The sequence below is a fragment of the Bos indicus x Bos taurus genome, chromosome 26 (genome assembly GCF_003369695.1).
Source record: "Bos indicus x Bos taurus breed Angus x Brahman F1 hybrid chromosome 26, Bos_hybrid_MaternalHap_v2.0, whole genome shotgun sequence".
NCBI classification, from domain to species: Eukaryota; Metazoa; Chordata; class Mammalia; order Artiodactyla; family Bovidae; genus Bos; species Bos indicus x Bos taurus.
In genome coordinates, this window is record NC_040101.1 from 35485998 (window position 1) to 35511235 (window position 25238).

Sequence of the window (25238 nt, forward strand, 5' to 3'; positions counted from 1 at the left end):
TACACAGGTCAAAACTTACCTAACTCTAAATTTTAAAATGTGTGCATTATATTTTATATAATTTATATCTCAATAAAGCTTTTTTTTTTTTTTAAGCTGTTAACTATAATCAATCACGCGTACATACCTCTAACTGCTGCTGTTCCATTTTAGTCAATAAAAATTTGGAGTAAATATTGCTTTTTTCAAGCAAATGTTGAAGTCTACGATATCGAATGTCCACGGACTCTCTATCCCAAGACATGCGAGCCTACCCAAAGAAAAAGTTTCCATAATTATTAAGTTTGCTGACATACATTGATCTTTCTGCATAATGCATAACAAAGATGACTAAACAACTGCACTTCAGGTTTAATATATTTCCTATAATTAATAAAAATACTTTTCTAATATTACATTCACTTACTAAAAATGTATATCTTCAAACAAAAAACTAGAATCGCTAAAAAAAAAATGATTCTGGGGTTCAATAGGCAATCTGGTAAAATATATTAATAGCTTGGCTACCAAAATATTGAAATTTCAGATACTGAAAACATGGTTATTGGCATTTACGAAACTGAAGGCCCATTTTCAAAATGTCTGAAATTACAATTAGAAAGTAAATATTTAATTCAAGTTGAAATTAAGTTTTTAAAAAACTAAATGATTTCAGAAAAAGAAAAATTTTATATACCAGTTTTATTTGAAAGAGCACTGGAAGTAAAAGATAACCTCATTAGCTAGAGACTAGAACATCTAGTTTTAGAATTTAAATACGATATTGTAACACTTCAACAAGTTAAATCTACTGCTAATTTCTTATAAGCTGCTTTTCTCCTCAGTATTTTGTTACCCAAGATTTGCCCTTACCTTTTAGGTTCCTTTTATTCTCAATCTCTTAGCTTTATCTTTGACCCCTGTACAACTTCTGTTTACAAAACTCTGCTTTTCATATTACTGTCACACACTATCTATTTGTTCATTTATAAAAGTATGCAACATTCTAGTGGCTGAGGAGGATCTCTCAAGTCGCAATAGAAGTAAACAGAAGGCACAAGAGAGAAAACAAAAGCAACAAATAAATAGCATAGTTCAATGATCCACAAACTTTTTTTGGCAAAAGGGCAAATATTTAAATATTTAAGCACAATATGGTTTGTACTGTGAATACTTAAATCTGCCTTTGAACAGTTACAGACAATAAATATATAAACCAAAGTTGTGTTCCAATAAAACCTTATTTACATTAACAGGAAGAGGCCAAATCCAGTTTATAAGTGGCCAACTAAATACCGTAATCTGAACTCAAAAGAAAAGCATTAAGTGGGCTGAAAGAGTTGAATATGTACAAATCTTACTAACCAGCAATCCCACTCCTACGTGTGTGTGTGAAATAAATTTAATTCAGTGGTTAAGGCTTGACCTTATAAACCAGACACCATTATACACTGGCTTGTATTTCTCAGATGTTACATCATCTAACTTTTCTTTCAAAACAAATTATTTATTTTCTATTACAAAAGTAGTGACAATAAGACATCAAAGAATAAACCTAATGAAAGTAATATATGTGGATTACAAGAAAATTAAAATTCTTTTAAAATCATCCATAAACTTCTCTGTGCAAATAATCTGTTAGTATCTCATAAACTATTTGCAGTTATTTTAGGATGGCTTTTCTTTTACTATTACCAATATACTACTATGATTCCAACAGTCAGTCACTGAATGCAATGGATATTATAAATGAAATGAAATTACTTGATTTTTATAAAAATAACTATATTTAACTTTGTATATTTTAGTTAAAATCCTTTGTGCTTATCTGCTGCTTTAAGTCTTGTTCAGAAAAAATTAGCATACATTTTAAAAGTAATTAAACCTTTAACATGCCATCATGGAACAATAATTTATAATATACTTAGACTATGCCAATGGTTAACCTTTAAACCCAGTCTTCCATATTTCAAAATAATTTTGTAGTAAATCTTCTCATCTATCATTCCTCTTTCTTAATTTGTTATTTGTTATACTAAAGTAAATCATAACTTCATCTGTGGAAAGTACTGAGTGCCTGGTGGTAAGTTTCTCTTGATGGGTAATAAGAGTATGCCAATGGATACCATGAGCATAAATTCTTCACTGTCTGTCCCATCACCTCTCCCAAGCCCAGAATTTTTTTTTTTCTTTTTCTTTTTGCAGAGGGGGTTCTATTTCAGTCTACACAATATGAGCTGTTTTCCTTTTACCTTTCCAAGAACCCTCACAACTCTTACCTTTCCCTTCCCCCCACTACAGGGACATTAAGGCTACTCTAAAGACTTCTAGACTAACAATGACTTCTTTCAAAAGGAAATGCAGGTGAAGAGTCAAAGAAAATAACTGTAGCAAATGAATATCAAAATCATTCTCCAGGCTCTTCACAAACCTTCCAATCTCCTAAACCAAAGCAAATGCTTCTCATTAAGAACTTAAGCTAGTTCTTCCTCTCTTAAGTACTTCTAAATATATGCCCATAAATACTGTATTCTCCTAAAAGGAATCATTACTTTTGTATGCTGAATTTTTTTTAACTCCAAAGACCTATAAGAGACATACTGGAATTTTCTCGATAGTCACTGAGGTAAGAATAATTTATGTCAAGGACAAAAAGTAAAAAATTCTTTCAATACCTGTTAATAAAAAGACATTGATAACAATGAACCACAGTCTTTCACCCTTGTACCAACGGGACTGAAAAGAGCTTTATTCATGGACAATCTGAAAAATGAATTTAAAAATTGCTATTTTAAGTTCTATGATGCATAACTTCTAAAGAAAAGCTAGCTGTACCATACCTATCCCTCAAGTGTTAACAATTCCAAAAACATCTTAAAATGACAAAGTGTTCAAAAGCTTAAAAATTTCACTAAAAGGAGAAATTAACTCCCAGTTTAATCAGCAAATGTTTACGGTTCTATAAATTTTGACAAATCTTTTTAAAACTGTTTTTTACTTTTTAAAAATTTTTGGCTGCACTGCAGGGCCTGTAGAAATTTAGTTCCCAGTTTGGGATTGAGCCCACACCCCCTACATTGAAAGTGGACCACCAGGTAATCGTTAAATCACTGGACCACCAGGTAAGTCCCTATTAAAGCATTTTTGAAATGTATCTTTATTATACCTACCTTTCTTCGAATAGCATTTCCTTATCCAACAATCTTCATGGGTTATAAAACTGAACTACACTACTCAAAATTAAGGGTTTATCGTTCTTGCCATCTCTGAAGTTGATTCTACTCTGGACTGTGCTCCAGGATTCATCCTTTACAATTCACCTTGTTACAATAGCCACAAAGTATATTCTATCTATATAGTCATATATGTTTTGTAATATATTATAAAATATTCTTTTACTTTAGTTATAAATTCAACAGACATTTATTATCCTATTATCTGCCAAGTGCACAGTGTACAAAAAAAAAACAATGTGATGTGCCCTCAAGAAACAAAGTGAGAAAGTAAGTAATGATAATACTGTGTAACAGAGTACTATGGGAATTCACAGAATGAGTAAAAGTGGTTTACGGTTGACCTCCCAATTCTATTAAAATTTATAAACTTATTACCTTAACCAATTATGGTTAACTACAGATGATCAGTAACAACGGAACTAGAATTTACTGGAGTGAAAGTATTGCAACATGGTTAAAAAGTGTGAATCTGAAACCACAGGGCCTACATTACCATCTCTGCTCTGCCATTTACTAGCTGTGGGACCCCAGGCAACCTCTAGGTGCCTCAGTTTCCTCATCTGTAACACAGAATGAAAACAGAACCTACCTTATAGAATATTTTAATAAAATAATTTATACTAATAATTAAACTATTAGGTTTAATAGTAATAATGAGTTAATAGTAGTATCTACATGATAGAATAGTTGAGAATTCAATGAGTCAAATACATGTACAGCATTTAGAACAGTGACTGACAGTAAATGATCATGAGGTGTTAACAAGGCTAACAAAAGAATCATTACTGATATAAAATAGGAGGGAACCAACTAATGTATTACTTGCCTTTGGAGTACACTACTCCCCAATTTAAGTAGTTTTATAATTACAGGATGTGAATTCAGTATTAATGTCCTTAGTGAGGTATGTTAAAAAAAACTCTGGAAGCAGTCAAATTTGAGTTCACTAGTGTGTGACACGACCCCCAGTTGCCTCAGCCTCATCATATTTAACTGGAGATATCAAAAGTATTGATATAATCGTAATACTGGGAGGGCTAAATAAATTATTACAAGAAATCACTCAGTAGGGAGCACATTAAGAGCTGGCAGGTAAGCAACGGGGTGGGACAGTATTGGAGTTAAATATATTTAAAAACTGAAGCTTTTCAAGAGGTTAAAAACTGCTTTTAGTAGTCTTCAAAATAAGAAAAGCTCAAGGGCAATGTCAATGAAAATGTACAATGGAAAAGAAAGCAGAAGCAAGTTGATTACTTAGGTGGAAAAAGAACACTGAAAAAATTCATTACCGACTTTGGAAGAATTATTATTATGGCTGAACAAGTAATTTGAAATGCTAACTTAAGAGAGATGAGGACACTTTCCAGACCAAGACTATAACTGATAGAAGCATGATTCCAAGCTCGTGCAAAGCTTTCCCAAAAGTAGCATCGATAAAAGCAGCACGTTTAAAAGTTGATTAAAAAAAAAAGACTAGTAAACTGAAGCACACAAACCACACCCCCGAGGACGCATCAGGTTACTACTTAACGACGATGAACTTGATGCCTAAATTACCTTTTCTAGCATCTTCCGCTCTCTCTCTAGCCCAGCAGCCTCAAGCTGTTCTTCCTCCTCTAGCATGGCTGGGGTAATCACGGCAGTCTCCGGCTGTTCAACCACATCTGGAGATAGGGGCCCTGGAAGGGGAGGCGGGGGGTGGGGAGGGGGGTGGGGGGACAGGGCTTTTAAATTGCAGTTTTAAAAAAGGACAAATTACTCCACGTCCTTATTAAACAACCCTTGTCGCCTTCCCAGATGCATTTGACGCAAAAGTTGAAGACCCAGGGGGGACGCCAGCATTACCTCTCAGAGACCTCCTAGGTCTTCACTATGTCAACTAGTAGTAGCCCGGACCCCAGTTTACAACTGGGGATGTGCAGGAAAACGCAGGTCTCCTGTGTAAAATCTCCTGCACTATGCAAACACACGCAATTTCAGGTGTCCCCTACCCACTCTCCACAGAAAGGGGAAACCTCCTTTCCTCCTCAAGCTCTGCCCGGGGTCAGCTCTCCCCGCAAAAGTTCGGCTGCAGTCTCCATGCCGCTCCCCCACCCCCGCCCCGGACGCCGCAGCCCGCGTTGGGAGGCAAGTTCTCCTCACTCACCGCCGCTGTTCGCGGGGCGTTGCGCCGGCATGGCTGGACACACACTCCGGAACCGGGTGCCCTCCTCACAGTGCCTGCAATGCCGCACGCTAAATCCTCACTCGCCGCTCCCCTGTCCTAGTCTCCCGGCCAAGCGCCCAGCCAGAGAAAAACGCGCGCTTCTCCTTCGCGGGAAAACGCCGTCATCTCGCGATGCTTCGTGTTCCCCACCCCGCCCCCGAGTCCCAGAGGCGCGAGATTTGGCGGAGTTTGGTTTTCGTCAGAATCAACTTGGGCGACGGTAAGCGTTTTATGGGGACCTCGGGCTTGAGGTAGATGGATTCTGCTGCAGAAGTTAGCCTTTAGCTTTGTGATGCTGGGCGAGTTTGTCTAGCGAACGGCCCTGTTTCCTTACGTAACTGACGATAATGCCTCACTATGCAGGCTTAAGCAACACTGAACAGTTTGAAAGGCACCTTCACACACTGGCTGATGTGATTTAAACCCCGCCCGCGGATGATCCTTTAGGTAGAAAGAGGTACCGAGTATCCAGGTGAAGATGTGAGAAATACATATTGCCAACTTTGGCCACCATCCGCAGTTAACATTTTGAATGAAAATTCCCCGAAGTGACCCAGAAGAGGGCTCTTTTGTGGCTGGAATAGGAGAGATAGTATGATGATAGAGTTCTTTTTAGAACGTTGTTTCAGGATAAGGGGGATAATGCAGTGATAAACCTAGCGGAGTGGCCAGTAGAAAAGACATAAGGTTCAGGAATTCAGTAGAGGTTCAGTAATTAGAGAAAGTGCCTGAAGGGAGGAGCTGGGCTCTTCTGGCCCCTGGTTTTTACTTCAGTCTTCAGTCCCACACTTTCTTGCCTGCAGTCCCTTTTAACAAGTTCTTGTGCCACCCCCGCCCCAGCCTCAGAATTTACGGTATACCTGCCTTGTAACCATCTGTTTCCTCCATTTCTGACTCCCATGCTATGCTGCTGCTGCTGCGCCGCTTCAGTCGTGTCCGACTCTTTGCGACCCCATAGACTTCAGACTCCCAACTCCTTTACTAATTGTAATTGTACAAAACTTAAGGGTCTACAATGCACTATAACCATCTTCAGCAACCTTTGTTAACACTGAGATTAGCAGAGAAGATTGTTTTTATTCCTACATTATAGGTGGGAAAACATGCTGCCAGAGGATAAATTAACTTAGCCACAAGCTTACAGTCATTTTGTGATAAAATAGTAGCCAAACCCAAGTCTTTTGAAAGCCAATTCAGATTGCATTAAGATAAATAATAACCTCCATTAATAATTACTCTTAAATCCTACCTTTTCTAATCAAGGACAATAGCTATCAGTCAGTCTCACATTACTAAGATTTTCAACCTAAAATCAATTCCAAAATTTCTTTTCCTAATTTTTCAAACACTACTTTTTACAGGGTTTTCCCCTAATGTGCTGAGTCTTTTCTTGTTCTCTCTTTAGAACTCAATTGTGGCCAACCTACCCAAAACTTTACTTCATCTGTTGCTCTTCCCTACTTTGTTCCTTGTAGTCTGCTCTGCAAGCTTCAGTGATCAGCTCAAGGCCAATAACTTCCCTTCTAATTCCCCAGAGATCAAATGGGGCCGATTTATCCAAACACAAATAGGATGGAATTCAAACAATTTCATCTGATTTTCAAAAGACAGAAATTTCATCTAATATCTGGTCCCACACCTGACACTGTTTGCACTGGTATATCTCCTGACACGTTTGTCACTGTGCTGCGAACTTCCAGATGTACAAGCTGGGATTAGAAAAGATAGAGGAACCAGAGATCAAATTGCCAACATTCAGTGGATCATAGAGAAAGCAAGGGGATTCCAAAAAAACTTATGCTTCATTGACTATGCTAAAGCCTTTGACTGTGGATCACAAAAAACTGTGGAAAATTCTTAAAGAGATGGAAATACCAGACCACCTTACCTGTCTCCTAAGAAACTTATATGCAGGTCAAGAAGCAACAGTTAGAACCTTACATGGAACAATGAACTGATTCAAAATTGGGAAAGGAGTACAACAAGGCTGTATATTGGCACACTGCTTATTTAACTTCTATGCAGAGTATATCATGCGAAATGCCCAGCTGGATGAATCACAAGCTGGAATCAAGATTGTCGGGAGAAATATCAACAACCTCAGGTGGTACCACTCTAATGGCAGAAAGTGAAGAAGAACCGAAGAGCCTCTTGATGAGAGTGAAAGAGGAGAGTGAAAAATCGGGCTTAAAACTCAGCATTCAAAAAACTAAGATCATAGCATTTAGTCCCATCATTTCATAGGAAATAGATGGGGAAAAAGTGGAAGCAGCAACAGATTTTTTTTGGGCTCCAGAATCACTGCAGACAGTGAGTGCAGCCATGAAATTGTGTGGGTTTTCTATTTTATATATAGAAGGCAATGGCACCCCACTCCAGTATTCTTGCCTGGAAAATCCCATGGGCGGAGGAGCCTGGTGGGCTGCAGTCCCTGGAGTCGCTAAGAGTCAGACATGACTGAGCGACTTCACTTTCACTTTTCACTTTCATGCATTGGAGAAGGAAATGGCAACCCACTCCAGTGTTCTTGCCTGGAGAATCCCAGGGACGGGGCAGCCTAGTGCGCTGCCGTCTATGGGGTCGCATAGAGTCGGGCACAACTGAAGCGACTTAGCAGCAGCAGCAGTGTTTATCTGTTAAACTCTTCTTCCCCCTTTGGTAACCTTAAGTTTGCTTTCTATGTCTGATTCTATTTTTTTTGTAAGTTCATTTGCATCATTTTTTAGATTCCACATATAAGTGGTATCATGTATTTGTCTTCTGACCTACTTCACTTAGTACGATAATCTCTAGGTCCATCCATCTTGGTGCTGTCAACAACAAATTGGCACTTTCCATGGGTGCTTGCCATCTACCTCTACAAAGGATGAAATCATGTGCTGCTGTAGCTGCTGACTTTCAACACCCATTGAAGGAGCTCAGAGTGGAGAACAGAAATGCACTCTGTACTCAGGGAAAAATTGGCAGGACAGGTCTTCAGATAGATATTCTAAGAGCTGAGTTTACGAGCCCAATTCTCATATCTAGAAAAACATTAAAATCCTTCATGGTGATGACTGTTCCTTTTGACTAGGAAAGGCTTCATGAGATTGTAGAAACCTTCTGGAAAAATATGTGCTTGATTGCATATATTCTTTTCACCAAAAACCATATGTATACTGACCTTTCTCCCCTGCCTCTTTGAAGCAGTTTCTCAGAACTATCTGCTAAGGTGCTGTCTCGCAGGCTGCAGTCCTCATTTTGCCCCAAATAGAACTTAACTCACAGTTCTCAAGTGGTGCATTTTTTAAGTCAACACTACTAATGGCATTCATTCTTTGTCATAGCTGATGTGTTTGTGTGTATGCATGCACGCATAACACATTCTCTATCCATTCATCTGTCGACGGACACTTAGATTGCTTCCATGTCTAGCCTAGTGTAAACAGTGTTGCTATGAACACTGGGGTGCATATATCTTTTCAAATTTGAGTTTTCATCATTTCAGAATATATGCCCAGGAGTAGGGTTGCTGGATCACATGGTATCTTTATTCCTAGTTTTTCAAGGGATTTCTCTACTGTTCTCTGTAATGGCTATACCAGTTTACATTCTCACCAACAGTGTAAGAGGGTACCCTTTACCCATATCCTCTCCAGATTTATTATTTGTAGACTTTTTGATAATGGCCATTCATACCTCATTGCAGTTTTGGTTTGTATTTCTAGCAAACAGTTTTTTTAAAGGGCAAGGTTTTCTTCTCTCTCTGAAGGGGCTAATTTCCCTGAAATTAAAAAAAGAAAGTTTTTAATCGTTTAAAAACATGATATAATTTTCATCTTTGCATGTTGTGATAGCTTCCCTGATAGCTCAGTTGGTAAAGAATCCACCTGTAACGCAGGAGACCCCGGTTCGTTTCCTCGGTTGGGAAGATCCACAGGAGAACGGATAGGCTGCCCCCTCCTGTATTCTTGGGCATCCCTGGTGGCTCAGCTGGTAAAGAATCTGCCTGCAATGCGAGAGACCTGGGTTCGATCCCTGGGTTGGGGAGATCCCCTGGGGAAGGGAAAGGTACCCACTCCAGTATTCTGGCCTGGAGAATTCCATGGACTCTATAGTCCTTGGGGTCACAAAGAGTGGTACATGACTGGGTGACTTTCACATGTTGTCAAACAGTGAAGTCCAAATAAATGGTTTTAGCACTGTGCGTGCATGCATGTTCAGTTGGTTGTGTCCGACTTTGCTACCCTATGCACTGCAGCCTGCCAGGCTTCTCCAAGCAGGAATATTGAAGTGGGTTGCCATGCCCTCCTCCAGGGAATCTTCCTGACCCAGGGATCAAACCATGTCTCCTGCGGCCCCTGCACTGCAGGTGAATTCTTTACAGCTGAGCCACCAGCACTGTAGGAAAGCAAAATTTGTCACCCCAAAATGTGTCTTTTTGGTGTGAAGGTTAAATTAGGCTAATTATTTTTAAGAAACAGAAGACTCAGTAAGTTTTTCTTGTTACTGCCCCCTTATCTGCCAAAAAAGAATTTTGATAGAGGGTCTATTCTGTAATAGAACTAAGAATATAGACTAGGTGAGGTGGGGAAAACTCTGCAGGGCCGAGAGAGATCAGAGTCCACTCACTGTTCTGCAAGGCCCAGCAAACATCTGTTTACCAAACATTTGCTTTTCATCTCCATGTCAATTGCTTCCCCTTTGAAGTCTCAAACCATACTCCTAACATCTTTGGTTTTCAGCTGAAGATAGTACTTAAGGTGAGGGTTTCAGTCATCTTGGTGAGTTAGTTTTCCTGGGTGGTGTCAGAGGGGAAGAAATTTTCCTCAATCCTTAGTTGTTCAACAGAAAGCAAGAATATATATATAATTGAATTGAATCATATTGTTGTACACCAGAAACTAACATAACACTGTATATCAACTATACCTCAATTAAAGTATGCATATATACATATATATATACACACACACACACACACTCTGCTTATATATATATATGTGTGTGTGTGTGTGTGTATACTCAAATCAATAACATTATATGAAGGTCATCACTGCAAAAGAAATCAGCAAAAACTATGTGTTCTGATTTTAGAAAGCTATGCTAGTTACTGGAGTCTTCCAGTAGCATTTAAACAATACAATGCAGACCAGGGCTAAAAGGACAATGAGAGAAATATTGATTAGACAGACAAAACATCATATTCAATTTCACATTATCTTGAGGTTTTTAGGAAAGTTATTTTTTTAGTTTTATTTTTAATTGGAAGATGATTACTTTACAATATTGTGATGGGTTCTGCCATCATCAACATAAATCAGCCACAGGTATACATATGTCCCGTCCCTTTTAAACCTCCCTTCCACATCTCTCCCAGGCAAGTTATTTTTTAATTGAAAATATACTTTACCCAAAAAACTGCCATACACTGACCATGTGAATAACGAGTAACTCTATAATGCCTGTATAAGAGGTTTAAGGAAGATACAACTTTCTCACTACCAGTACTGGCAATCTCAAAAGCCAAAAGGCCCAGTCATCCTCAGGAAGAGAAATCTGGAAGAAGAGTTTATTCCCTTTTTATCTCCACATGTAGTTAAATATCCCCCAAATAATGAAGACTCATTTCAAGTAATTACTCTGCTTATAAGTTTTATTTACACAGTAATTGTTAATAGTGGATTTTAGTAAATTCCTTGTATTTACATTTTATATACACATTTATACTTGAAAGGTAAAGAAACTGTACAATAATAAAAATGAGAAAAAGAAATACAGTAACGTAGGCCCAACTTAGGAAACAAATACACAAAAGTAAGATTAAATTTTGGCAGGTAGTACAACCTCAATGAGATTACTGCCAGGGGTTTCGTTCCCTCTATCAGGGCCACCAATACCAAGGAAGTAGTTACCAGAGTTAACATGTCATTCTAAAACCTATTAAGACCCTGAGTACTCCCTCAATATTTTATTACACTACTAGTTTCCACTAAGAAAGCTCCTATGACAGGAGTTAACTTCTGAGGGCTCCATTAGTGGTCCCTAGGCTAGAATGACCCATGGGGTAAAAATACATGGGTACCATCTGGTCCCATATTCCTAAAGAGGCAGTCACTACACTAACAAAGTTCTCAGACTTGTTAGTTTGAAGACTATATACCACTAACAGAAATAGTGTGCTTAAGTGTTGTTTCAAACCAAAGTGCAACATAAAAGCACACTATAAGTGTATTAACCAAATACCATGTTATATAGATATCAATAATAATAAAGTGATTTATTTTAAGCTCAAGAATCAAACATCATAATAAATTTAATGTCAGGTTACCAATAATTAATCATTCCTTTATCCACTATATCATCAAAATTAAACTCATTAGAAAAAAATTAAATTTTTCTTTTACTCTCATTTCCATTGATTAGAAAATTATACACAGGGTTTTACAAGTCACGGACTTGGCTACATGTTGTTTCAAAATTCAAACTGGAATTAACAAATTTTGTTTCTACAGACAGCGAAAAAATTTTAACTAACAAACTTAAAGTCTTGCCAAGTAGCATGCTATTTAAGAACTCTCAGAATTCATTACTTTTTACTCTTACCAGTGAAAAACCTCATTTATATTTATGGACTTACTCCCTCCAAAAAGTCTTCAGTCCATTAAAGTGCAAAGAAATTTTCTTCTACCAGTTAGCTTTCTTAAATTACTAGATGAACAATTTCTTAGACTAGAAACAGAAAAGCTAAATTCCTCTGAGTGACAGAAATTCCTTGAAAAAAAGAAACAATTTCCTTTCAAAAACAGACAGACATGATACTGTGGAAAACACTTACATAAGTGCTAAACAATCTCCTACCAATATTTCCAGTTCCCAAATAACCCAAATTTGCCCCAACGTGGGAATGAATATAAACAACATCAGTGACATAAACACTTTACAATCAAAGTTGCTTATTATTGGTCTATAATATCTTCAAATGTTTGGAACTGGAGATAATATCTGTACTAAGGCGTTTATTTCAAATAGTATTTTAGAAGTTAAAGTAGTATTTAAATAGCCTGTTCTGACCTCCAAAGTGCCTTTATGCTAATAGTTAAAGAAAAGATGTAAAAATTTTGAACTATATCCAAAGCTATTAAAAAATGTATTGCATTAAACTATTCACTCCATATTACGGAGTATGAACTAGCCATTTAAATTTTCTCCTTTGTAAAATGGCTCTCCCTATAAAATACTTTTTAAATTAATACTGTCAATGGGTTACTCATTTACTTCAGCCCCATGGAATTCAAAATCAGTAGTTTTCCATGTCTTGATTCTTTTAGCTTTCTTCAGCATTTTCTACAATGCTTTTTACATAGGAAATGAAAACTTTTATCAAACAACATTTATTATATTGCAATTATTTTGTTAATTTTGAAGGTTAGCTTTTCAGAGCTGGACTATTATTCTTGTCTCCTTCTTTAATATCCTTCATCACAGATGAAAAGACCTGGAAATTATATAAAGTAAATATTAATGCTAAAAACAACAACCATGCAGATTAAAGAGATTTTAAAATCTATAATTTATTAACATGAAAAAGCTTTAGCATACATAACTTTGCTCTCTGAAAGAGTCATTCTCAAATCCTCTTGTTTGTTTCAACCCAATTTTATGATAGACAGTTAGATTCCAGTTTTCATCACTTTCCAATATTATAAAATTACTATTAGGTAACAAAACATTTCCTGGACCAATATTCATTTTTTTTTTTTTTTTGCATTTTCCCAATATTTATTTTTTTAATTTATTTATTTTAATTGGAGGCTAATTACTTTATAATATAGTGGTTTTTGCCTTACATTGACTGGACCAATATTCTTATATTTTCATTTTCATAAGCAATAAAACTGTGAACTTATGCCTACTGTCCATCATTCATGAAGCAAGTGTTAACACTATTTTTTATGTCATATAACTTTAGACTGTCAATATATTTGCTTCCCTAACAAGATTAAGCATCTAAAAAGTCAGAATCATACATTACATTCTTTTTATTGCAAACCCTTAGTACACATTCAGGTATTTAATACAATTGTTGTCTATTTGAACTACCAAGGTGCTTATATAATTACCCTGGCAAATACATGACTATTGTAGGCTGCACTTCACTAAACTCAAAATATTACTGGACTTACATAAAAAATAAAGCCATAGGTCTGGAGAGGTGAAAGAGAAGCAATATTTTTTTCAAAGTCAAAAATTATTTTTAAAGCTTTTTTTTAAACTTAAGCACTACCATTTGACAAATAGTTAACTTTTTTTTTTTAATTAAAAACAAACTTTTAGTACATCTGTTAGAAGTAGGAAAATGTCACTCTACCTGAGTCCATTTTTTGGTACTATTCTGCATCTGAATGGCTGCAATACAGCTGAACAGTTTTTCTGATGTGATATCTTCTGGCAATTTAGTTAGAAACTGTGCTATGTGAATAAAGTCCATCTGTAGAAGAATATCTTCATATAATCGGAGGATTCCTAATCCAGTCCTAAATAAAAATTCCTCCCCATCTCTGCAAAATACATCCCATACTCGACAGGCCAGATCAAGTGGTAGTGATTTGCTATAGAGTGTGAAGATCCTAAAATTAGGGGGGAAAAAGTCATTAAAATTTTTCATTCATTTATTCAGTCACTCATTAAGCATCTCTATATAAAAAGAAGTGCTTAAATTAGGGCTGAAAAGGCAAATAAGATATGGCTCCTTCCCTCAACTTGAGTAGTGGAAAATTAAGTAATAAATAACAGAAGTATGTGAATTTACAATCTTATGCAGCGATACAGCCTAATACAAACTACAGTGGCAGAATAACCTCATGGTTAAGGGTATGGACACTGAAACCAGTGTACCTGAGTTTGAATCTTAGATTTGCAGTTTATTGATTATGTACCCTGAGTAAGATACTTAACCTTGCTGTGCCTCAGTCTGCTCATTAGTAAACAAAGATAATAAAATTACCTAAATGTAAAGTGTTTAGAATAGTGAATGGCACATAAGAAATGCTCAGTAAAAGTTACTTATTACCGTATGAGGTCAAGTACCTTATATTAGCCTAAATACAAAACCATAAAGCCTGACTTCTCTCCTTTTCTTCCTCTTCACAAATACCTACTGTTTTTCCGTTCACCAAACTTTACTTACTACTTCTTTGGGAGCATGTGTACCTTCCAATAGAATCACCAAAGGTTTTTCCCATCCTTTCTGATAATGTTTGATCATGTCTTTATTCAGTAGTACTTTGGAGTAGCACTGTAGTTGAGGAAGTAGGGGGCGAAAATGCTAGAGAACTTCTCTTGATGTTACCTTGGCAAAGAAGGTACACATTTTTTACACAAACTTTATCTGAGATACTGCTGATGAAACATAAGCAAGGCAACTAACTAAAGGCTCTTCCGCCAAAAAATGAAATAAATCCTCATTAGCACTGCCACTTACTTATTCCTCTTTTTTCTTGCACCATTGGTTCTGGGCTTTGTATGTTACAAGCTCAATGGAATGAAACAAAAATTCATGACTACTTCTTAAATTATAAACACATATTTAATTGCATAACAGAAAGCAGAGGGAATTCCCTCACAGTCCAGTGGTTAGAAGTCTGGTTTCCACTGCAGAGGGCTTGGGTTCTATCCCTAGTCAGAGAACTAATATTCTAAAAGCTGTAAGGCCCGGCCAAAAAAAAAAAAAAAACCTCCAGAAAACCTAAAGCATACTATTGGTAGTACAGAGAATACTAACTCACTGTTCAAAATGTGAAAGGGTATTAGAAGTGCCAAAGCAGTTTCTAGTATACAGTACTCACTCAGTATTAATTTCATCCTGCTCCCTTTATCAGTTGTGATCCTGTTTTGGCTCATGTTCACAGTTCTTAAGATGGACAACTGAGCAGTTTTACCACCTTCTTTACAGATTTAGTATTTGATCTTGGTCCTTCAGGTCCCGTAATAGAAAACCCTTCTCCCCATGATCTTAGGTCCTACCCAAAGGAACTCTAATGTTCCTAATGGGAACAGGAGAATACGTTGAAAAATAACTTAGTCTTTTTTTTAAAGTCTAAGTAGAAAAAACCTCAAACAACCATAAAGATAGCTGATCAATGCCATTATCTATATTAAATCTTATCACTTATATGAAACCCACTGATTTTTAATGATTAGGATTTAAGATTTAAATATTTCATATGTACTCTTAACAATCTATCTTAAGATCGACTGCTCTATCTCTTGGGCAAAATTCACCCCCGTCTAAATAATCTACTGCTACTGTTCAGCAGAGTCCTACGCAAACCTTCCAAGTTAGAATACAAGAGCTAGAATTGTAAAGTTAAAAAAAGGCATTAGCACTTAAATAAGGCATCAATACTTGGTCAGAAAACTGGATAAGGCCTTGGAAAAAACAAAGCTCTCAGTAAAGAAAACCTATCATAACTATCATAAACCCTTGTATGTTAAGAATATTAAAGGAATAGCAAACTAATTCTTTCTCAGAGCTTAGTATGTACCTGGCATTGAGTGAGATAATCCATGTAAAACACTCTCAAAACAACTCAGGATAGAGATATTATTATTCCCATTTTATAGTTTGGAAATTGAAATACAAAAAACAGGGATTCTGATTTCAAACCAGAGTTCACATTCTTAATCAAATGCCTCCCAACAAAAATGTGAGGGTTTCTTTATACATAAGAGAAGAGTTTTTCTTATATGTATGATCCTGTGCATCAGATTTACTTTAGGCAAAAAGTTTTACTCTGTTTCCTTTTAATTACTATATTCTATAACTTACCAGTCTATCAAGTATATGTCTGGTGTAAGACTATAAGATTTGAAATGAAGAAATAGTTTGGAGAGATTTTCTTCAAAAAATACTTCAAACGTTGCAAAATATTTCAACATCTAAAGATAGAAATTTCAACAAAATTATTTAAGAGTATACTCGAGAAATTGAGAAATTAAATCCTTACTCATAAGTTAATAGAAAATCTTGCTTAGCACCTCTTTCTGAGTGTTTTCATCAAGCATTCATAAAACTGTAATTCAATGAAAGGCTTATTTTAGATCACCTTGGTCTTCTGATTACTGTATTTTACTCTGTAAGGGCAATCAGACTATAGAAACTGACAAAGAAAAACAATTCATTCTAAATGTTCATACCATGCTGTGATCCACACGAAAAAAGGCTAACTGGCATGGCTTATTCAGGAGATTTGCAAATGCAATGAAGGCATCTGCTTCTTCCAAGTTGAGAATGAGAACTGCTGCTATGAAGGACATCCCTTGGACCTTCAAAGGGAAGAGAAATTAATGCAGGAGACGCAAGACACACAGGTTCAATCTCTGAATCAGGAAGATCCCCTGGAGTAGGAAATGGCAACTCACTCCAGAATGCCTGCCTGAAAAATTCCAGGGACAGAGGAGCCTGGCGGGCTACAGACCATGGGGTCACAAAGAGTCAGACACGACTGAGCAACTGAGCACATACAGTTTTAAAATAAAAGTTTTATTTTAAAATATCAATATTTAATAAGTGCTAAAAATTAAATCCTTTATGATGAAACTTATAATGAAAAAATTTAAATGAATGTCAACTTAAAAAAATATGAAGGGGTTATGTAATGTTTTTATGATTCTATTATAGAACACATGACCAAAAGAGATTCTCTGTTTAAATTTTACTTTCTTCATAAGATCAGATCAGATCAGATCAGTCGCTCAGTCGTGTCCCACTCTTTGCGACCCCATGAATCGCAGCACACCAGGCCTCCTTGTCCATCACCAACTCCTGGAGTTCACTCAGACTCATGTCCATCGAGTCAGTGATGCCATCCAGCCATCTCATCCTCTGTCGTCCCCTTCTCCTCTTGCCCCAATCCCTCCCAGCATCAGAGTCCTTTCCAAGAGTCAACTCTTCGCATGAGGTGGCCAAAGTACTGGAGTTTCAGCTTTAGCATCATTCCTTCCAAAGAAATCCCAGGGCCGATCTCCTTCAGAATGGACTGGTTGGATCTCCTTGCAGTCCAAGGGACTCTCAAGAGTCTTCTCCAACACCACAGTTCAAAAGCATCAGTTCTTCGGCGCTCAGCCTTCTTCACAGTCCAACTTTCACATCTGTACATGACCACAGGAAAAACCATAGCCTTGACTAGACGGACCTTTGTTGGCAAAGTAATGTCTCTGCTTTTGAATATGCTATCTAGGTTGGTCATAACTTTCCTTCCAAGGAGTAAGCGTCTTTTAATTTCATGGCTGCAATCACCATCTGCAGTGATTTGGGAGCCCAGAAAAATAAAGTCTGACACTGTTTCCACTGTTTCCCCATCTATTTCCCATGAAGTGATGGGACCAGATGCCATGATCTTCGTTTTCTGAATGTTGAGCTTTAAGCCAACTTTTTCACTCTCCACTTTCACCTTCATCAGGAGGCTTTTTAGTTCCTCTTCACTTTCTGCCATAAGGGTGGTGTCATCTGCATATCTGAGGTTTCTTCATAAGGACAGCTTTAATACTACAACCTACCCCATGCCCAAACTTTACTTTCTCCCCAAGCCATGTCATGCTTTTTCTATAATACTTATCACCTTTTAATATAACATGTGATTTACTTATTTGTTGTTGTTTATTGTCTGTCTCCATCTAAATTATAAGAGACAAAAAGGAATCTTTCTTTTGTTCACAGAGCTGAATAAAATACCTAGAACAAAGCCTGGCATATAGCCATAAGCACACAGTACATATTTGTTGAGTGAATGGATGAATAAACAAATGTACAAATGAACATGCAACAAAATAGGGTAAGTTGTATCAGACAGCCACCCTATTGTGAAATCTCTAAAATGTTTCTATTTTAATACAAAGGCAAGAAAATGAAGGTTTTATGATTTCCAGTAAAACATGACAAGTTGAACACACATTTTTCTTTGTCCCCTTCCCTTCCAAATCCAACTAAGATAACAGTAAATAAAATGATAAGTATTAACCTAGAAGAACAAAAAAGAAAATGGAAAATAATATAGACAGTAGATAAAAGATGTCAATAGCACTTTGGAAATTTTAACTATACAGGGAATATTGAGACTAAAATATGTGCCGAGGAGAAAGCCAGTCAGCAGCAAGCCAATTCAGCCACAAATTCTGGAAGGCTCAAGAACTAAAGTTATCAGGCACCTCTAAAATTGAGAGGAAGGACTAAAACTTGGATTGGTTAAAAATGTGTAAAAGGAGCAAATCCTCTCCTCTACTCTGTATGTACAGGTACCTACCTACCTTTCCTCAACCCAGATGAACATAAGAGGTTTACCTCTAAAGAGACAGTCAGGAAAAGGAGAGTCAGGGAAAAGGGGAGAAGGCAACACAGGATGGATAATAAATAAAAGTTTACAAATTGAATGGTCAAATCCCCAGCTGCTCTCCAAGAAAGCAGGTAATCAGTTTCACAAGCCTCTGGCAGGAAAGGGAAAATTCCTCTCAGAATAAGCTGACAGGACCAAGAAAAAAACCATACAGATACAGACATGTGAGAGCTAATACAACATAAGCTACTATGAGATAAGACAGAGAGACTGTTTATATTCAAAAGACAGATTGAAACACATACTTACATAACCAACATCCGGTCGGTAACATGTATATGCCCCTAATATGCTATGTAAGACATCATGATATGGGCCACCCTTAGAGAAGAGAAAAATGAAATGTCAAACTATACAAATAATTGTTTCTAAGTTAATTCTCAAAAAACATGTTAATTAACTTTGTATTTCCTAAATGACTAGTTTTAGTCAGTATACTTAATCACTCTGCAAAGATATGTTCTAAAGTATGGGTAAAAATATTTAATTGTGGAAAACCAAAATAGTCAAATATACTTACTTGATGGATGGATACAAACTATAGAGTTGTATGCAATTTTAAAGACATCTAAAGTTAGCACAATAAATTTATAATGAACACAGATTCTTTCATTTGATATAATACAATTTCAGCAAAAGAAAACCATGAAGACGCAAAATTAAGTTTATTAATAATTACAAATTTTAATCTTAATGGTAAAACGTTCAATCTCACTTTGTCGACATAGAGAAGAATTCCCTGAATAAAGACTTGTCATATATACATATAAAATGTAATCGTTACTCTCCTCATAAAATGTAAGCAATTTCATAATAATCTCTGCACAAAAAACAAACCTTCCTATTTCAATAATTCTGAAAAAAAAATTAAGTTTTGGAGCAAACTTCCTTATAGTTTACCAATTTACTAGGCAAAAATGTTAAAATTCAGATATTTTACAGAATAGAAACTAGACAAAGAAATTCACTTCAGGGAAAACTCATCAAGTACCTTTGTGTGCTATTCTAACTGCAATGCATTCAGTCAGTGGAATAAAATAACAGAAATGCCTTTACTATTTTCCTACTAGTTTTGCCTTTTTTATATAAAGGCATCCAATTTTTATAGTTATGCTTTTAAAAAATAATAGCTATGCATCTAGAGAATTTGTTCCTTTGGATTAAAAAAAAATAGTTGCTACAAGCTAGTTGAGATACCCTTACCTTCTGAAAGATGTAGAGAGATGGAAATGTACGGGATATGTCCAACTTAATTAATTCTAGACTGGCCTCTCGATCAGCAACAGATACACCTGCATTTGCCAGGTAGATAAAACTGAAATGATTACTCATTATACCAAGATCAGTCTTGTAAACACAGAATGATCACACACACCATGTATGTTACTTAAGGAAAGTTAAAAGCTGAATAATCAATAACTTTAAAGAAACATCACAGCTTTTCCTGGAACTTATAGCCTTAAACCTGTATGCAGGTCAGGAAGCAACAGTTAGAACTGGACATGGAACAACAGACTGGTTCCAAATAGGTAAAGGAGTACGTCAAGGCTGTATATTGTCACCCTACTTATTTAATATGCAGAGTACATCATGAGAAACACTGGGCTGGAAGAAACACAAGCTGGAATCAAGATTGCCGGGAGAAATATCAATAATCTCAGATATGCAGATGACACCACCCTTATGGCAGAAAGTGAAGAGGAAATATAAAGCCTCTTGATGAAAGTGAAAGAGGAGAGTGAAAAAGTTGGCTAAAAGCTCAACATTCAGAAAACGAAGATCATGGCATCCAGTCCCACCACTACATGGGAAATAGATGGGGAAACAGTGGCTGACTTTATTTTTCTGGGCTCCAAAATCACTACAGATGGTGACTGCAGCCATGAAATTAAAAGACGCTTACTCCTTGGAAGGAAAGTTATGACCAACCTAGACAGCATATTAAAAAGCACAGACATAACTTTGTCAACAAAGGTCCGTCTAGTCAAGGCTATGGTTTTTCCAGTGGTCATGTATGGATGTGCGAGTTGGACTGTGAAGAAAGCTGAGCACCGAAGAATCGATGCTGTTGAACTGTGGTGTTGGAGAAGACTCTTGAGAGTCCCTTGGACTGCAAGGAGATCCAACCAGTCCATCCTAAAGGAGATCAGTCCTGGGTGTTCATTGGAAGGACTGATGTTCAAGCTGAAACTCCAATACTTTGGCTACCTGATGTGAAGAGCTGACTCATTTGAAAAGACCCTGATGCTGGGAAAGATTGAAGGCAGGAGAAGGGGACGAGAGAGGATGAGATGGTTGGATGGCATCACCGACTCAATGGACAAGGATTTGGGTGGACTCTGGGAAAGGTGATGGACAGAGAGGCCTGGTGTGCTGCGGTTCATGGGGTCACAAAGAGTCGGACACGACTGAGCGACTGAACTGAACTGAATATGAAGAAAGAATCTATACATTTATCACAAAGTTTTATGGTAAAAGATTTCTGTTTCTAGGTTTTATAAAAGGGAGGGGAAAGACTACTACTCCTGCAATAACTACTAGGAAAAAACAGATTTCAAATACCATATGTTTTAAAAAGGCATAAGAGGAAATTCCCTGGTGATCCAGTGGTTAGGATTCTGCACTCTCATTGATGAGGACCTGGGTTCTGTCCCTGGTCAAGGAACTAAAATCCCACAAGCCATGTGGTGTGGCCAGAAAAGAAAGGGAAAAAAAAAAGGCATAAGAGAATTGTGAGCACCGAGAGTTGTAAAGGTTTTAAATCTCAGAAAGAGAAGAGTCTTGCCTTGCCTTTCCCAGGTAAGTGGATACCAGTGGCTACTTTTATTCCTAGGGGCATCCGCCAAGTGTGGGAACGGGCTCAGGACTGAGCCTGCCAGAGATGAAGGTACTCTGCTTGAGGAAAGAATGCAGAAGAGCTTTTCATGGCCCAATAAGACTGATTTGGAGAAGCCTGAATGTATATCTGGTTTTCCTCTGTGGGACTTTTGCAGGGTTCAGTGTAGTGCAGAAGGCCAGGCTGGAAAGACATAATGAAATCATCCATAGGCACATGGCCCTTGGGAGAATGTCTGATTAAAGCAGGGAGCCTGTGGTTCTTTCCTTCAGCAAATTTGAAACCCAGGATGAACTAAGTCTATCTAAAGCTGCAATCCTGCCAAACCTAGCTCAGTTAGTGACTAAATTGAAATGATAATCCAACAGCATAAGAGAGAAGAGCATGCTTCCTCTTTAGGGGAGGTCACAAGCGAGCTGTAAACATCATCAATCTTTTAAGTAAGAGGTGGCCTAAAAATACTGCACCCCATTACTTTTACTGTTGTGATTAAAAACTGGACTCTGGAGTCCAACAACCTGGGTTTACATCACAGCTTAACTGTTCCCAAGTTAACTATTCTGAGCCTCAGTTTCCTCTTATATCATTCAGTATAATAACATCTATTTAAAGGGTTATTAACATTAAAGGAGATAATGTATGTAAAGAATTATTGCAGTTCCTGGCATATTGTAAAAAATCACACTCATCTCAGCACCTGGATTTTGAGAAATTTCTATTAACAACAAAAATAGCCCACCTTCTACATCATTCTCTGAACTTGTTTCACTGAAACTTTTCCACCGTTCCTTTGCTCTTGAGAGGAAGATTTCATAAAGTTCTGGGGAAAAACAAGAATAAAAATTCATAAATAATAAGAAAGAAATTTATCCACATATATCTATTTTTACTCAAAAATAAAGATAAAATATCATCAGATTTCTCTTATGTGGCAGGTATCAAAAATGTGGTAAATTGAAGTACTTGATTCTATCAAAACTATTCATTACACAACCAGAAAGATAAAATACTGCAGAGTGCTCAGCCAAATAGCTACCATATAGAATGAATGTTAAGAGGCTGGAAAAGATGCTTCTGCTAAAGGAATATCACTGTGGAATAGCAGAAATATGATTTTCTGAGTCAGTCAGACCTAGATTCAAATTCCAGCTCTGCCACATACTACCTGTGAGACTTCAAGAAAGGTACTTGATCACTCTGGAACTAGGCTGTCTTCATCAGTAAACTGGAGAAAAGTAACACCTACTCAAGGGGTTGTGTGTGTGTGTGCTCCAATGCTTCAGTTGTGTCTGACTCTTTGTGACCCCATGGACCACAGCCAGCCAGGCTCCTCTGTCCGTGGGATTTTCCTGGCAAGAATACTACAGTGGGTTGCCATGCTCTCCTCCAGGGGATCTTCCCCACCCAGGGATCAAATCCACATCTCCTGAGTCTCCTGCATTGCAGGTAGATTCTTTACCTGCTGAGCCATCCAGAAAACCCATGATTAAGTAAGGCAATTTACATTAAGCTCCTGACACCATATAGATCCTCAATAAATACAAATGCTGGTTCTTGCTTTCCTTCTCTTAAAATTGTTTTCTCTATTATGAAATTGCTATGATACCATATCTCTATTATGATATTATGATAAGGCTAACAAGCTATTCAAAGCTACCAAACTTCACAGATTTCGCCAGGCCTACATACAAAAATCTCAACCCCTATGTTTTTACTTCAACTGCCCAATCACTTTTTGAGACTATTACTCTGTGCTTTCATATACAGGATCTCATTAAAGTTTCAAGAACAAAAGAAATTGAAAAATTTTCAACTCTCAAATTCTAATTGTTTCTACTTTCTAACTAACCACTACAAATGTTAAAATTTACATAAAAATAGTAAATTTCAATGACAAAACAGCAGAAAGTATTTCTTGCCCAAATATCAAAATTTATATAATACTGCCCCAAATACCAAGAACATATTTTGCATCAATTAATCTTTTTTTTTTAATGTATTTACTACTCATGGTTTGGAAAGAAGAAATTAAAAAAAATTTTTTTTAATATCAATGTATTTATTTTAATTGGAGGCTAATTACTTTACACTATTGTATTGGTCTTGCCATACATCAACATGAATCTGCCACAGGTGTTCATGAAATCCCTATCCTGAACCCCCCCTCCTACATCCCTCCCCATTCCATCCCTCTGGGTCAGGAGGATGAGCATGAGCATGATGCCCTGAGCATCCTGTATCATGCATCGAACCTGGACTGGCAATTTTTTTCACATATGATAATATACATGTTTCAATGCTATTCTCCCAAATCATCCCACCCTCACCCTCTCCCATAGAGTCCAAAAGACTGTTCTATACATCTTTGTCTCTTTTGCTGTCTCACATACAGGGTTATCATTACCATCTTTCTAAATTCCATATATATGCATTAGTATGCTGTATTGGTGTTTTTCTTTCTGGCTTACTTCACTCTGTATAATAGGCTCCAGTTTCATCCACCTCATTAGAACTGATTCAAATGTAGTCTTTTTAATGGCTGAGTAATACTCCGTTGTGTATATGTACCACAGCTTTCTATCCATTCATCTGCTGATGGACCCTGGCTATTATAAACAGTGCTGTGATGAACACTGGGGTACGCGTGTCTCTTTCAATTCTGGTTTCCTCGGTGTGTATGCCCAGCAGTGGGATTGCTGGGTCGCATGGCAGTTCTATTTCCAGTTTTTTAAGGAATCTCCACACTGTTCTCCATAGTGGCTGTACTAGTTTGCATTCCCACCAACAGTGTAAGAGGGTTCCCTTTTCTCCACACCCTGTCTAGCATTTATTGGACTTTTGGATAGCAGCCATTCTGACTGGCGTGAAATGATACCTTATTGTGGTTTTGATTTGCATTTCTCTGATAATGAGTGATGTTGAGCATCTTTTCATGTGTTAGCCATCTGTATGTCTTCTTTGGAGAAATGTCTGTTTAGTTCTTTGGCCTACTTTTTGATTCGGTCATTTATTTTTCTGGAACTGAGCTGCAGGAGTTACTTGTATATTTTTGAGATTAATTCTTTGTCAGTTGCTTCATTTGCAATTATTTTCTCCCATTCTGAAGGCTGTCTTTTCACCTTGCTTATAGTTTCCTTTGTTGTGCAGAAGCTTTTAATTAGGTCCCATTTGCTTATTTTTGCTTTTACTTGTAATATTCTGGGAGGTGGGTCATAGAGGACCCTGCTGTGATTTGTGTCGGAGAGTGTTTTGCCTATCTTCTCCTCTAGGAGTTTTATAGTTTGTGGTCTTACCTTTAGATCTTTAATCCATTTTGAGTTTATTTTTGTGTATGGTGTTAGAAAGTGTTCTAGTTTCATTCTTTTACAAGTTGTTGACCAGTTTTCCCAGCACCACTTGTTAAAGTGATTGTCTTTTCTCCATTGTATATTCTTGCCTCCTTTGTCAAAGATAAAGTGTCCATAGGTGCATGGATTTATCTCTGGGCTTTCTATTTTGTTCCATTCATCTATATTTCTGTCTTTGTGCCAGTACCATACTATCTTGATGACCGTGGCTTTATAGTAGAGCCTGAAGTCAGACAGGATGATTCCTCCAGTTCCATTCTT

At 37.0% G+C, this 25238-nt stretch overlaps 2 protein-coding genes across 9 annotated transcripts in view; both read right to left on the reverse strand.

The window, feature by feature from the left end:
- The window catches only part of HELLS (helicase, lymphoid specific), a 41760-nt gene extending 36218 nt beyond the window's left edge, over positions 1 to 5542 (reverse strand). The window contains exons 1-3 of the mRNA XM_027528885.1: positions 5362 to 5542; positions 4773 to 4894; positions 128 to 250 (exon numbers count right to left, since the gene is read on the reverse strand). Of these exons, the coding sequence (XP_027384686.1) occupies positions 128 to 250; positions 4773 to 4894; positions 5362 to 5392 (276 nt within the window). The 5' untranslated portion in view covers positions 5393 to 5542. The remainder of the gene's footprint in view (positions 1 to 127; positions 251 to 4772; positions 4895 to 5361) is intronic.
- Positions 5543 to 11035: 5493 nt separating this feature from the next.
- The window catches only part of TBC1D12 (TBC1 domain family member 12), a 119493-nt gene continuing 105290 nt past the window's right edge, over positions 11036 to 25238 (reverse strand). For 7 of the 8 annotated variants that reach the window (XM_027529260.1, XM_027529257.1, XM_027529258.1 and 4 more), the window contains 7 exons: positions 22370 to 22450; positions 19998 to 20086; positions 19044 to 19115; positions 16600 to 16728; positions 16232 to 16341; positions 13772 to 14030; positions 11036 to 12898 (listed from right to left, as the gene is read on the reverse strand). In XM_027529260.1, coding sequence (XP_027385061.1) covers positions 12830 to 12898; positions 13772 to 14030; positions 16232 to 16341; positions 16600 to 16728; positions 19044 to 19115; positions 19998 to 20086; positions 22370 to 22450 — 809 coding nt within the window. In that variant the 3' untranslated portion in view covers positions 11036 to 12829. Of the gene's footprint in view, positions 12899 to 13771; positions 14031 to 16231; positions 16342 to 16599; positions 16729 to 19043; positions 19116 to 19997; positions 20087 to 22369; positions 22451 to 25238 lie in introns of those variants that run through there. The other variant, XM_027529259.1, reaches the window with a different exon arrangement.